General features: G+C 46.9%; 1 protein-coding gene across 3 annotated transcripts in view; it reads left to right on the plus strand.

Annotated features, from left to right (window-relative positions):
- Positions 1 to 576: 576 nt before the first annotated feature.
- The window catches only part of sp3a (sp3a transcription factor), a 67038-nt gene continuing 52705 nt past the window's right edge, over positions 577 to 14909 (plus strand). The window contains exons 1-3 of one of the 3 annotated variants that reach the window (XM_038789384.1): positions 577 to 817; positions 996 to 1087; positions 1268 to 1372. In XM_038789384.1, coding sequence (XP_038645312.1) covers positions 811 to 817; positions 996 to 1087; positions 1268 to 1372 — 204 coding nt within the window. In that variant the 5' untranslated portion in view covers positions 577 to 810. The remainder of the gene's footprint in view (positions 818 to 995; positions 1088 to 1267; positions 1373 to 14909) is intronic. The other 2 variants (XM_038789385.1, XM_038789386.1) reach the window with 2 other exon arrangements.

Here is a 14909-nt window from a genome sequence, read left to right on the forward strand (position 1 = left end):
CCACCCTCCTCTATCCCAATGACTCCTTTACCTAACCAGCACATCCCTGGACACGAAGGGGCAATTTATCATGGCCAATCCACCTAACCTGTATATCTTTGGACTGTGGGAGGAAACCAGAACGCCCAAAGGAAAAATCCAGGCAGACATGGGGAGAATATGCAAACTCCACACAGTCACCCAAGGCCAGAATTTGAACCTGGGTCCCTGGCGCTGTGAGGCAGCAGTCCCTAACCACTGTGCCACAGATGTTTGATCCACAACCGATTTTTTTTGGGGGGTGCAGGGAGGAAAGTGGAGTTTTGGGTATAATCACATCAACCGTGATATATGATGAGGCATGTCACCCAGCGCCTTCCATTTACTCGGACAATTTTACTGCTTAAACAGCGATGGACCCAATACTCGAATATCATCGATTGTCTCCCCTTCCCCCACCCCTGAGGGACAAACATGCAGTGGCTCAACCAAACCTGCTGAGCGGAAGTGGGGAGATTGAGCGCTCCACCAGCCAACCAGCGCTGAGGCGGCGCGGAGAAGAAGCAGAGGCGAGCCAATGAGGATGAAGTGAGAGGGCGGACGCTTCCGCTAGCAGGTTGGGTTGCAGCTCCCGGAACGTCGTGGTATTTCTGCCGACCCCCGGACGGACCCGGCTCGAAGCCCCACCCTTCGCCCGCTTCCTGCACCGTCAATCAAAGTAACACACAACACACAAAAAAAACCCCGAGCGCAATTCGCCTGGCGCCAGCGTCCGAAAGACACCATGTTAACCGTATAAACCGAGCCGGTGTGAGCTGCCCGGGAGCCGCTATGACTGGTAGGTTTGCGATAAAAAGACCGGGGGCCGCTGAGCGGCGGCGAGGGAGGCCGGGGCCTGTTCAGTCTGGTTACGTTTCCTTCACGCCGATTTTTTTTGTTGCGAATCGCTTTTCCCTCCTGATCTTTCTTATTTTTTTTCCTCCCCCGCCCCTGTTCCCCTCCCCCCTTCTTTGCAGCTCCAGAAAAGCCAGTGAAGCAAGAGGAAATGGCTGCGCTGGACGTGGACAAACAGAGCGAGTATCTGCAGCACCGAAACGCCGGCGCGCAGGTAAGGCCGCCCACCCCCAGAACTCGCGCGCTTTCTTTTGTCTGCAGTTTGCAAATAAACAGAATCTGTTATGTTGGTGTGTGTTCACATGTTTAAATTTTGATGTGTACGGTTACTTCCTGTGTAAGCCCCGGACTAATTCACACCCACTTTCCTCCTAAACCCGCCCCCTGTGGGTAGAACATTCAGCCGTCACCGCTTGCATTGCTGGCAGCTACGTGCAGCAAGATCGGCTCGCCGCCATCGGAGACCGTTGGAGCTACCACCACAGTTGGGACCGGGCTGGTGAGTCAATCAGACAGTGTGTGAACACGCATTGGGGGAAAAAAAATAAACATCGCAAAATAAAGCTCCCCCCCCCCCCCGCAACAAACACACAAACACAATTATCGGTGCAGTGGAGTTCTGCAAATTCAGTCTTTTGGTGCCGACGATTTTAAGAAGAAAAAGCAGACATAATCTCGGGCAAGTTGATTTTTGAGCCGTTGTACGGACATTTCATGCAACTTTATTCTCGAGTATTATAATGTTGTATGAAAAATAGAGTCTCGCCAAGACTTCAGTGGCCTTATTGACTTAAGTTTCAAAACATTTGGAAATTAAGTCATTTGGCCTTATTTCTGAAGTATAATAATCTTTATTGTCACTGTTACTGTGAAAAGCCCCTGGTCGCCACACTCCGGCGTCTGTTGTCCAATTCACCACTTGTGGGAGGAAACCCACTCAGCCATGGGGAGAACATGCAGACTCCTCAGACAGTGACCCAAGCTGGAATCGACACTAGAGCTGTGAAGCAACTGCTACCCAGATACCCGTGTATATGAGCAGGATTAAATTTTATTTTTATAACTACCTCAAATGACAACTCCCTAAACTCAAGTAAATACGGCTCCTTGGGACACATTACATACCTGAGTGTATCTTCGCTCATACATTTTCAATAATACTAATTATTTCACTGAGGAAATAAAACCCCAAAAATGTTGGGAGTAGACAATATTTTTGAGAAAAGAGAAGTTGTATGAATTACTTAATTTCCTCCGGGTACTCCGGTTTCCTCCCACAGTCCAAAGATGTGCGGGTTAGGTGGATTGGCCATGCTAAATTGCCCGTAGTGTCCTACAAAAAGTAATGTTAAGGGGGGGTTGTTGGGTTACGTGTATAGGGTGTATACTGGGTTTGAGTAGGGTGATCATGGCTCGGCACAACATTGAGGGCCGAAGGGCCTGTGCTGTACTGTTCTATGTTCTACTATGTGCTTAAAGAAAAAATTGAACTTTGTCATACTATCCATTGCACAATTTCTTAACCATACAGGTGGCTTGTTTCTTCAGCTATCCCATTCTGTTCTTGAAGAATGCAGTGTGAATATTGGAATCAGAAGCTCTACAAACCTTTAAGCTATTTGCAAATCTTGAATTTACTCTGGTATCAGATGGCATTTCCTAGTCACCTCAGTTTTGGTCTTCTCTTCCACTTCTAAAATATTGTTCCAAGGCAGTTCTCAATTTTCTGGCAGGTATTAGTGGTATTATGATTTGTGTAACAATGGTGTACCAGTAACTAAGTTGGCAGCAATTCTATGCACTTATTTAATGTACTAGTTTGTCCAGATCTCGGCCATATCTTCTTGACAAATCTATTGAGTTTACAACCTAAGCTATCAGAGGGTATTTTTTTTTTTAAGTGTCTGCTAGGGTTAAAAAGAAGTAAAATTATCAATACTTTTTGCAGTCAGTTAATAGACCACTACCACTACACAAGCTGAGTTTTAGCTCAGCCTTGCTAAATGCCCTGCAGTTTAATTTGTTAGCAATAAGTAACTTCACCTAATTCTTTTCCTCTCCCAGCAATGAGACTGGCATTATCAACTTTCCTAATGATTAAACATTATGATAAACCATCCAAAATACCAGCTATTGGTAGTGGGTAGTGTGTTTTTAGATCAGGAATCATCAGTTGTTTTTCTGAAGGTCATACCTTGCATTGGTCTGGAACTAATAATTTGTGTTTCTACCTTGTGTATTATGTGAAATTACCTCTGGAATGCACCTACTTCTTCCAATCCATGAGAATTCATCCGTTGATTCAAGATCTTCCAATTGTGATCTTGGAAACTACGATATTTCAAAAGCCTTAAGCTTCACCAGAAACCACAAATCTTTATTTTAAAAATTGAGGGGGGTGGGCGGAGTACTCTTGGATCCTAAGTAAACCGGTACAGAAAGATATTGAAGTGTTTTGTTTAATCCTCCATTGTTTCTAGAAACATGCCCATTGACTGGAGAGGGGAAATAAATAACAGGAATGCTCTACATTTGTAGAAAAGACATAATCATGTAGTCCTTGTGCATTCCCAGCAGTATTCATCTTGCCTGAATGATGAAAATGAGTCTGAGAACTTGGCAGTGCAGAAATTCTCATCTCTACTAGAATAAAGACACCCAAATATATATATATATGGGAAATTATCTCTGCAACAGAAGAATGTAAAAGATTTGAAGATATCAGTTCCCATTGTGATGCACAACATGTATAGGTCATATAGATGTTCAATTGGAAGAATACTTGAGTTCCATCTACCTGCTACTGTAATTCTATTCTCCCTATGCTACAATATACTTATCTTGCCAACTGAAGGAGTCTGTACCTAGGCTTCCCTCTAATTTCTTGTTCAACAGAATTAAAGTTGCAAATAAAATTGGAGTAATTTATCCTTGTTAATGGAAGTGACTATAGATTCCCGTGATTAGCTTGATTATACTGTTGTTTGTTGAAATCCACTTAAAATCAAAATATACAGATGCTAACATTTTTATTTTGGCACTAACAGATATCCTGTGGTATGGTGTGATACTTAGCTGCTGACCTGCTCTGTCCCTTATTTAGCTTGGATACTCTGGGAAAGAACCAAAATGCACATCCACACATCAAGGGAATTGTAGCTGCTTGTGTGCCCTTGGTGAATTAGAGGGCAATTGTAACTGAACAAATTTTAGTGTCAAATCAGTACAATCTGAAGGTACATAGGGTGATAATGGTCTCTCAGTGGTTAGCACTGCTGCCTCAGGGCCTGGGACCTGAGTTCAATTTCAGCCTTGGGTGACTGTCTTGAGTTTGCACATTCTCCCCGTGTCTGCTTGGGTTTTCTCTGGGTGCTCCGGCTTCCTCCCACAGTTCAAAGATGTGCAGGTTAGGTGGATTGGCCATGCTAAATGCCCTTAATTGTCCAAAACCTTAGATGGAGTTATTGGGTTACGGGGTGAGGGTGTTGGTCTAGATAGAGTGCTCTTTTAGAGCGTCGGTGCAGCATCGATGGGTCAAATGGCCTCCTGCACTTTATTGATTCTATGATTAGTACTGAGGAAATGGTGTCATATCGTACCTTGTGGTTTTTATCTTCGTGGTCTGGAAAGGATATTGGGTTCATTTTATATTGTGTTGAAATTGAAAAAAAATACTTTTCACTGTACTTCGGTACATGTGACAATAAATCAATCAATCAAAATTAAATTCTAAGCATGCTCTCTTGGTTGTTAATCAAGTACAATTTTGTGCATTTCAGGTTAGTTTGAAAAGATGCATTCCATTCATCTGACATCTGGAAATATGCATGCTTGTGAGACTAAAATGGCCTCCATTCCTTGTCTGTTTTGCTAGGACTTATGCTGAACCTAATTTACTTTATAACACCCACACTGGAAGCTTTCATTGGCATCTTAATGAGGACTTTTTCAACACAGATAGAGGATGATCACGATGATGCAGGCAGTACGCCCACTAATCCCAAAAAAGGGGAAGGACTCTGGAATGTGGGTTGTATAGGCCCCTATAATATTGAAAACGGATGTAAAGTATTGGCTAAGTTGTCAACGAGGAGGATGGAGGACTGTGTCCCGGGGATGGTTTCAGAAGATCAAACAGGCTTTGTGAAGGGCAGCTTGCGAGTAATAAAAGACGGCTGTTGAATGTGGTGATGAATCCGTCGGGGGCTCTGGTACCAGAGACGGTGGTGTCCATGGATGCAGATAAGGCATTTGGTCAGGTGGAGTGGCGGTACTGGTTTGAGGTTTTGGGAAGGTTTGGGTTTGGGCTGAGATTTGTGGCATGGGTGTGATTGCTGTATGTAGCATCAAAGGGTGAGTGTAAGGCTTATATGAGCTCTCAAAGCTTTGACTTAAACAGGGTTACGAGGCAGAGGTGCTCGCTGTTGCTGTTTGCGCTGGCCATAGAGTTGTTGGCGATGGCTCCTCGAGGGTCGGCGGAGTGGTGGGGAATTACGGGAGGGGGGAAAAGGGGAGGAGACAGAGGATACACCCTGCTGGAGCGACTGCTGCTTCTGTATGTGAAAGGGGAGGGAAGAATTGGAGATATATATATCACTCACCCAGGTCTCCCCACTGGGGAGGGGGGGGGGGTTTGGGTGGGCTTTGAGTCCCTCCACAATAACAGGATCAGTCTCTGGGCTATCAGGGAGGCAAAGGCCAGAACGTCGGCCTCTTTCACTCCCTGACCTCCCGGGTCTCCCAACACTCCAAAGGTCACCACATCTGGACTTGCACCTGCGTACCTAGCACCTTGGACATTGCCCTTGCAAACCCCTGCCAGAACTCCTCTAGCTTCGGGCATGCCCAAAACATATGGACATGGTTTGCTTGGCTTCCCGCACTCTTCGCACATCTGTCTTCTACCCCAAAATGCTTCCTTGTCCTCGCTGCCGTCATGTGTGCCCGGTGAGCAACTTTAAACTGTATGAGACTGAACCTGGCACATGATGAGGAATTGACCCTACTTAGGGCTTCCGCTCACAGTCCCGGCTCTAACTGCCCTCCTAACTCCTCCTCCCACTTGCCTTTAAGGTCACCTCCTAACTCCTCCTCCCACTTGCCTTTAAGGTCCTCCACTGGGGTTTCCTCCGCCTCCACCAGCTCCTGGTAGATATCCGACACCTTCCCCTCCCCCACCTAGGTACCAGACACTACTCTGTCTTGTATCCCCTGTGGCGGCAGCAACGGGAATGCCACCACCTGTTTCCTCAGGAAGGCCCGCACTTGCAAATATCTAAAGCCGCTTATACTTGTCCTCTAGCGTGTGCAGCCTGGGAAAGCTCCCATCTATAAACAGGTCACCCATCCTTCTAATGTCCACCCTCTGCCAGCTCTGGAACCTGCCGTCCATCCTACCCAGCAGGAACCTGTGGTTGTTAGATACTGGGGTCCAGACCGACACACTCTCCACCCTCTTGTGTTTCGTCCACTGCCCCCAGATCTTCAGAGTTGCCACCGCCACCGGACTTGTGGAGTAGCGGGCCGGCGAGAACGGCAGAGGTGCCGTTACCATCGCTCTTAAACTGGTGCCTTTGCATGACGCCGCCTACAACCGCTCCCTGATCATGGCAATGATGGCTGCTTAGTAGTAGTTGCAAAAGTTCAGCAGCGCCAGCCCATCCTCCCTCCGACTGCGTTCCAGCAGTGCTCTCTTTACTCGTGGGGTCTTGTTCGCCCACACACATCCCGAGATTATCTTATTAACCCGCTTGAAAAAGGCTTTAGGGATGAAGATGGGAAGGCATTGGAATATAAATAAGAACCTGGGGAGGGCTGTCATTTTCATGGTCTGTACCCTCTGTGACAGTGGGAGCATGTCCCATCTTTTAAAGTCCCCTTCCATTTGTTCAATCAGCCGAGTCAGATTGAGTTTATGCAACAAATCCCACTTCCGGGCCACCTTTATACCCAGGTAACGAAAGCTCTTCTCTACCCTCCTCAGCGGAAGCTCCCTCAGTCTCTTCTCCTGTCCTTTATCCTGGATCACAAACAGTTCGCTCTTCCCCATGTTCAATTTGTACCCTGAGAAACTGCCAAATTCCCTTAAGATCCGCATGACCTCCAATGGGTCCGCAATATACAGGAGATCATCCGCATAGTGCGAGACCCGATTTTTTTTTTCTCTCTCTCTCGCTCTCTCTCTCGCTTGCTCTCTCGCTCCCAGCCCCTGGAAGCTCTCAGTGCGATGGCCAGCGGCTCAATGGCTAGAGCAAATAAGAAATCCACCGGGAAGCCATCCAGCCCTGGAGATTTGCCCGACTGCATATCCTCCAGCCCCTTAATAATTTCTTCTATCTCGATCGGTGCCCCCAGCCCCTCCACCCGACCCTCCTCCACTCATGGGAACTTCAGCTGATCCAGAAATTGCCTCATCCCTTCCGCACCTGCCGGGGTTCCGACTCGTATAGTTTGCTGTAGAATTCCTTAAAAACTTCATTCAGGGGCTGGTTTAGCTCACTAGGCTAAATCACTGGCTTTTAAAGCAGACCAAGCAGGCCAGCAGCACGGTTCGATTCCTGTACCAGCCTCCCCGGACAGGCGCCGGAATGTGGCGACTAGGGGCTTTTCACAGTAACTTCATTGAAGCCTACTCGTGACAATAAGCAATTTTCATTTCATTTTCATTTCATCCCCCCCAGGTCTGAGACCAAGTTGCCCTCCTTATTCTTTACTCCCACAATCTCCCTGGCCACCTCTCTTCCTAAGCTGGTGCGCCAGCATCCTGCTCGCCTTTTCCCCATATTCATACACCGCACCGCTAGCCTTCCTCAACTGTTCTACCACTTTCCCTGTGGTCAACAATTCAAACTCAGCCTGAAGCTTACGCCGCTCCCTCAGAAGGCCATGTCTGGCACCTCTGCCTATTTCCTATCCACCCGGAGTAACTTCTCCACCAATCTCCTCTTCTCCGCCCTTTCCCTCTTTTCTCTCTGGGACCGGATAGATATAAGTTCCCTTCGAATAACTGCCTTCAGGGCTTCACAGACCGTCGCTGCCTAAACCTCTCCCGTGTCGTTTGTTTCCAAATAGTTCTGGATACTCTTATTCATCCGCCCTCAAACCACCTCGTCCGCTAACAGCCCTACGTCCAGTCTCCACAGCGGACGCTGCCCTCTCTCCTCCCCAAGCCGCAAATTACCCAGTGCGGGGCATGAACCGAAACTCTAATCGCTGAATATTCCATCCCTGTCACCTTTGGGATCAATGCCCTGCCCAGAACAAAAAAAAAATCAATACTGAAATAAACTTTGTGGACGTGGGAGAAGAAGGAAAGCTCCTTTACCCTCAGCCGTGTGACCCTCCAGGGGTCTAAACCCCCCCCCCCCCCCAAATCAGTTCCATAAAGCCCTTCAGCTCCCTTGCCGCCGCCGGCCTATTCCCTGTCCTGGATTTTGAGGGATCCAATTCAGGTTCAATGACCGTATCTCTCCCTTGCTCTCCCTTGCCCACAGAGCAGCCATCTCTCTCTCTCTTCCCCCCCCCCCCCCCCCCCCCCCCCCCCCCACACACACACACACCAAAAATCTAATCTCCCAAATCAGACAGCAGCTCAACACTAAGTCACCCCCCACCACGCTCCCAAGAGTCCGCTGATCCATGCTGACTCCGATAGCCCCCGCCCCTGGTGCCGGTCAGACTATCGCCCTATTGTTCGGGCCCCTCGCCTCACATAGAAAAAACCTATTTACAAGATCACATTCCCCAGTAAGTAAACATCAGCTCTCCAAAAGCCATTTGCATAACCATAAAGCCAAATAGACACACTCGCTTAAAACAGAACCCAGTCCCCTGTAGGGTAGTGCTAACTTCAGGTTTCAGCCCCCCCCCCCTCTCTCTCTCTCTATCAGCCACCTTCAAACAAACGCCCCCCAACCCGCTCTCTCGCCCATGGCTAACCACAATCTTATTTAAAGCATAACACAAGTACAAACCCCCGCCTCCTCCCATCTTCGAAGCATTAAGTGTCTCAACTCAAGTTCAACTTCTCTTTAATAAATGTCCAAACATCATCTGGCGACTCGAAATAATAGTGTCGGTCTTCATGTGTTACCCACAGTCTCGCTGGGTATAACACCCCAAACTTCTTCATCTCCTTAAAGAGGGTCGCCTTTGACTGGTTAAACCCCGCACATCTCTTGGCCAACTCCGCACCCAGGTCTTGATAGATGCGCACCTCATTAATCGCCCACTTGCTTCTCCATTCCTTCTTGGTCCATCGCAGGGCGCGCTCCTTGTCTGAAAATCGGTGGAAACGGACCACCATGGCCCTTGGCGGGTTGTTCGCCTTGGGTTTCCTTGCGAGGGCTCTGGGCTCCATCCAGCTCCTGGGGTCGAGGGAAAGCCCCTGCTCCCATCAACGACTCCAGCATACTCGCCACATACGCTCCCGCATCTGATCGCTCAATACTTTCAGGAAGGTCAACGATTCTTAAATTCTGCCTCCTGCCTCTGTTCTCCAGCTTCTCATGCATCAGCTTGTGGCGGTCCTCTAGCAGCTCCACCTTATGCTCTGGCACAGTTATCTCGTCCTCTTGGTTGGAGAGTTTTAATTCAATCTCTTGGATCGTTTTCCACTGGGCTGCCTAAGTCGTGACCAATTGGTCAATCATATGTAATAGGGTATTCTTCATCCATCGTAGTTCATATGGTCCATTGGATCGACATTGTAAAATGTTGTAAGTACACTGTCCGTGTGGAGTTTGCACATTCTCCTCATGTCAGCGTAGGTTTCACGCCCACAGCCCAAAGATGTGCAGAGTAGGGGGGAGGGGGGGGGGAATCCTCCTCACTGATGCTAACTCCACCAATTTATTTCATAAAGTCCACAAAAATCTGGGGAAAAAGGCCCGAAAGTGTGATTCAGGCGGGAGCTATCGAATGTGCGACCTACTCCTCCATGGCCGCCACCGGATGTCAGCCTGATACTGTTTAAGGTGGTGTACAGAGTGCATATGTCTCGGGCGACAATGAGTGGGTTTGTTCAGGGGATAGGAGATGAGTGTGGGCAGGGGCCGGTGAATCGCACGCACATGATTTGAGGTTGTGAAAATTTGGGAAGATGGGCACGGAGTGTTTGTGGTCTTTTGGGGGAGGTGGACCTGGACACTTTGGTGACGATAGTTAGGGTTTCAGAGAAGCCGGAGCTCATGGAGAGGAGTAAGGCTGATGTCGTGGCCTTCACCTCTCTGGCGGTGAATTTTACTGGGCGGTCGGCATTGCCATTGGGGGTAGTAGCTTGGTTGGGTGACTTGTACCACTTCCTGCGGTTGGAGAAGAAAAAATGAGTTAAGGGGCTGTGCAGGGGAGTTTGAAAAAAGGTGGGGGATATTTGTGGATGTGTTTGAGGAGCTGTTCGTCGCGGGGGATTGGGGTTGGGGGCTGAAAAAGGGAAAAAAATCTATTTGGACTGTATAGTTGATTGCTGGGAAGTATGTTTCCCGGGGTGATTATTTGCTGTAACTTGTTTTGATCCATGTTTGAAATTTTAAAAAATTGTTAAAGCTAGAGGAGTGGCAGAGCTTAAACATGTTTTTTTTTAGGTGGGGGCAAGTCTGGCTGGTTTTGGGTCTGAAATAGGAAAGGGAGCTTTTTTTAAAGTTAATACCAGTCAATTTGGTAATACTGTACATACATGCAAAAATAAAATACCCCTGTTTGAGGAGCAAGTTTGCCGTATTTGTTTTCTGAATTTGCAGTAAGCATGGATAAAACACTGCCAAGTGTAATCTGAATTTCATGTAAAATGAAGGTTAACTGATTTACAGTTGACAGTGTCTCCCTTTCTTTTTTTAAAATTTAGAATACCCAATTAATTTTTTTCAATTAACAGGTAATTTAGCATGGCCAACACACCTACCCTGCACATCTCTGGGTTGTGGGGGTGAGACCGGCGCAGACCTGGGAGAATGTGCAAACGTCACACAAACAGTGAGCCGGGACTGAACCTGGATCCTCAGTGCCGTGAGACAGCAGTGCTGACCACTGCGCCATAGTGTTGCCCTGACCATATCTCCCTCTTTATCAGTTATCTAAAATGTAGATAATGGGTTATATTTTGAGTAATTCACCACAAACTAAGATTACAAAAGTGAAAATTCTGGCTTTAAAATAGTTAAGTGGAAATGGGAGGCACCTAAAGTAAGTGGATTGAAGAGTGAGAACCTTAAATATAAAGTTAGTTAGGAAGAACTGTGGCTGCATGGAAGCAAACGTGATAGGGTGGGACGATGGCACAGTGGTTAGCACTGATGCCTCACGACAGGGAGGACTCGGGGTCGATCGCGGCCCTGGGTCACTGTCCGTGTGGAGTGTGCACATTCTCCCCATGTCTGCGTGATCCTCATCCCCCACAACCCAAATATGTGCAGGGAAGGTGAATTGGCCATGCTAAATTGCCCCTTAATTGGGGAAAAAAGGAATTTGGTACTCTAAATTTACAAAAAATAAAACCAAGCTTGAAAAGAAGTGCTGAAAGCCTGCTAGTCCGCTGGTAAGGTTCAGTGAGACTTGACCTATAATTTTGATCCAGTGCAGATTTCAATAATAAATAATATTGATGTTTTAATGACATTAAACTGTTCCATTACTGTGGGTAGAGGGTGATGGTGGTTAGCACTGCTGTCTCACAACACCAGGGACCTGGGTTTAATGCTGGCTTTGGGTGACTGTCTATATGGAGTTTTATAGAGTTACTTCTCCAAGTGTCTGTGTGGGTTTCTTCCGGATACTCTGATTTCCTCCCACAGTCTAAAGATGTGTAGGTTAGGTGGATTGGCCATACAAAATTGCCCCTTAAGTGTCCAGGGTGTGCAGATTCGGTTATGGGTGGAGTGCTCTTTTGAAGGGTCGGTGCAGACTCGATGGGCTGAATAGCCTCCTGCACTGGAGGGATTCTATGGGCAGTTTAAATGTGGGATTCTACAGAAGTGAAACCATGTAGTAGGAATGTACTTGCAACATTTTAAAAAATAAATTTGGAGTACCCAATTATTTTTTTCTCCAATTAAGGGGCAATTTAGCATGGAAAATCCACCTACTCTGCACATCTTTGGGCTGTGGGCGTGAAACCCACGCTGACATGGGGAGAATGTGCAAACTCCACACTGACAGTGTACTTGCAACATTTTACAATGTCGATCCAATAGACCATATGAACTACGATGGATGAAGAATACCCTATTACATATGATTTACTGCCTGATGATCTACAGGCTAATGGACAATTTCTCAACACAGCTGAGGAAACAATGGTTAAAAATTTGGTTCATCATTTTTAATTGGGCGGAAAACAACAGCAGCAAGCTTTGGTCCTAGAACAAAGAAACAGGAGTCTTTTCCCTTGGTGTTATTGTCAGTCAGTTGATGCTGATTTGTAAAAGTGAGGTATGCCTCAATGGGGAAGAGTTTGCATAAGCTTTGAGCAAGAGGAAATGATTAAAATTTATCTTGCACTTACGAAGTGTTCTGTTCAGTCGCTGTTTTCATAGAAAATAAATTAGTCCATTGATTTACATATGGTCTCATTAGGTTGTTGATCAATCCTCCCTATAGAACTGGATAAATGAAAGTAAATGCAAGGGGGGTGGGGTGGTGATCACGACTAGGTGGGGGGGGGGGGTTTGAGGTTTCATCAGCAATATCGGGGTTATTGGGATTTTGCAGTACTGGGGAGGAAACTTTCAAATATATATCAGCATAGTATTGGGGGGAGATGGAAAGTCATGGAATCCCTACAGTGCAGAAGGGGGCCATTCAGCCCATCAAGTCTGCACTAACCCTCTGAAAGAGCATCCTACCTCTGGTCAGACCCCCACTGTATCCCCATAACCTAACTTAACCTTTTGGACACCATGGGCCAATTTCGCATGGCCAATCCACCTAACCTACACATCTTTGGACTGTGGGAGGAAATCAGAGTACCTGGCGGAAATCCACGGAGGGAAAGTACAAACTCCACATGGTCACCTGAGGCCAAATTTAACCTGGGTCTCTGGCACTGAGGCAACAGTGCGGACCACTGTGTCGCCATCTTGGAATATTTTTTAAATACATTTTTTTTCCAATTAAGGGGTAATTTAGCGTGGCCAATCCACCCACCTTACAACGTATTTGGGTTGTGGGGATGAGACCCCTGTGCGCACTGGGAGAATGTGCAAACTCCACATGGACACTGATCTGGGGCCGGGATTGAACCTGGGTCATCGGTGCCGTGGGGCAGCAGTGCTAGCCACTGTGCCATCGTGCTGTCCAGTCATCTTGAAATTTGATGTGAAATGGCTGTTTCTGTCTTAGTTGATCTGATATGGCATTACCATTTGGTCTTGGCTTGCCATATATGTCATTTGCAATAGAGAATAGTGCAGGTTAGAAGATGAGGAATATTGGGAAGTGTTGATGTCAAAAGTGACCTGAGTGACTGACCTTCATAAGTCATTGAAAACAGCAAGCGATTGGGAAGGCAAATGGTATGTTGGCCTTTATCGCAAGAGCATTTGAGTACAGGAGTAAAGGTGTCTTTCTTCAATTGTACAGAACCTTGGTTAGACTGCACCGAGAAAGAAATGAGGGGAGCAAAGAAGGGATTTGAGAAATCTCTAGCTGGTAAAAGTAGGGAAAATCCCAAGATATTCTGAGTATATCAAAAGGGTTACTATATTGGGGTTTGAGAGGGGAAGTGGTATTTGATGTAGATAAAGTTTTTGGCATTATTAGGACAGCACGGTAGCGCAGTGGTTAGCACTGTTGCTTCACACGCCAGGGTCCCGGGTTTGATTCCCGTTTGGGCCACTGTTGGGTGAATTGGATATTCTGAATTCTCCCTTTGTGTACCCGAACAGGCGCCGGAATGTGGCGACTAGGGGCTTTTCACAGTAACTTAATTTGCAGTATTGTTGCTCGTTCTGGGTGAGTGTGCTTAACACTTAATTTGGCTCTGTCTCGTTACTTAGCTCTGGAGTCGCCATGTATCGTTACGATACTGCCACAAGTTTCAAGTTCAAAGCAATAAACCATACACCAATTAGTAAGTTCAAACAACTGAGTTTATTATAATACAATTATAATACTACCCATGCAGACGCTAAGATGATTAAACTATTCCTACCACTCAATAAACCAATACTTATCTCGAAGGGAACTGCCGGATCAGGGGACAAGGCCTCTTGCTCTGGTCTGCAGACTTCAGGTTGGTACGAGTTAAAAAGGGGTGAGGAGTGTCTATCTCTGGTAGCGATCGTTGTGAGACACTAACTTGCTAGCGGCTGCTGTCCCAAACCTCTCCTCTCTCGGTCAAGGTCTTCTTTGGTAAAAGCTGGTCGAGATGCTGGTCCAGAGAGGAAGGCTGGTTAAGAAGAACAAACTAAGTGTGGGACCTGTCTTTTATAGGTCCTAGGGCTTTGCGCCCTTCTGGGCGGACCCTTTACCTTCTCTGAATCGATTGGGTCTCTTCCCAATCGATTTGTTTGAATCCCCCCAATACTGAGGCTATCTCTCGGCTACTGGGCGGGCCTTCAGGTGCTTTGTTTTCGAACCCCGCTGGTGCCGGGGTATCTGGTTTCCCATACACTGTTGCAATCACTTCTCTATTTGTGTCCATTGTCCCTGGGATCGTTCCATTGTTATGTTAACTATCCCGGAGATTGCCTCATTAGTATGCGGAATGTTCGTTTCGGTGCTGTCTGCTCTCTCAGGCAGAATACACATTGGCTGCTTGTGCTGCAAACATTGTCCATTTTAACCTGCAAGCTTTGCGTTCCTCCATTTTGTATTGAGGGAATGGCCAACTTCGGTGGGTACACTCCCTCCTTGTGATCCTCATGAGACATCATGAAGGATCACCCAAGTACGGTGTCTTTGGGTCCCCTGACCTCAGCGAGTTCCATGGCTTCTATCCTTTCCTCAACTATGGCAAAAAAAATTTAACTAACAATTTCTGATTGGCGCTATGTCAAAGGGGACATGCATTACCAATTGGAATCGGGAGCCTCTAACTATCC

The sequence above is a fragment of the Scyliorhinus canicula genome, chromosome 2 (genome assembly GCF_902713615.1).
Source record: "Scyliorhinus canicula chromosome 2, sScyCan1.1, whole genome shotgun sequence".
Taxonomy (NCBI): domain Eukaryota; kingdom Metazoa; phylum Chordata; class Chondrichthyes; order Carcharhiniformes; family Scyliorhinidae; genus Scyliorhinus; species Scyliorhinus canicula.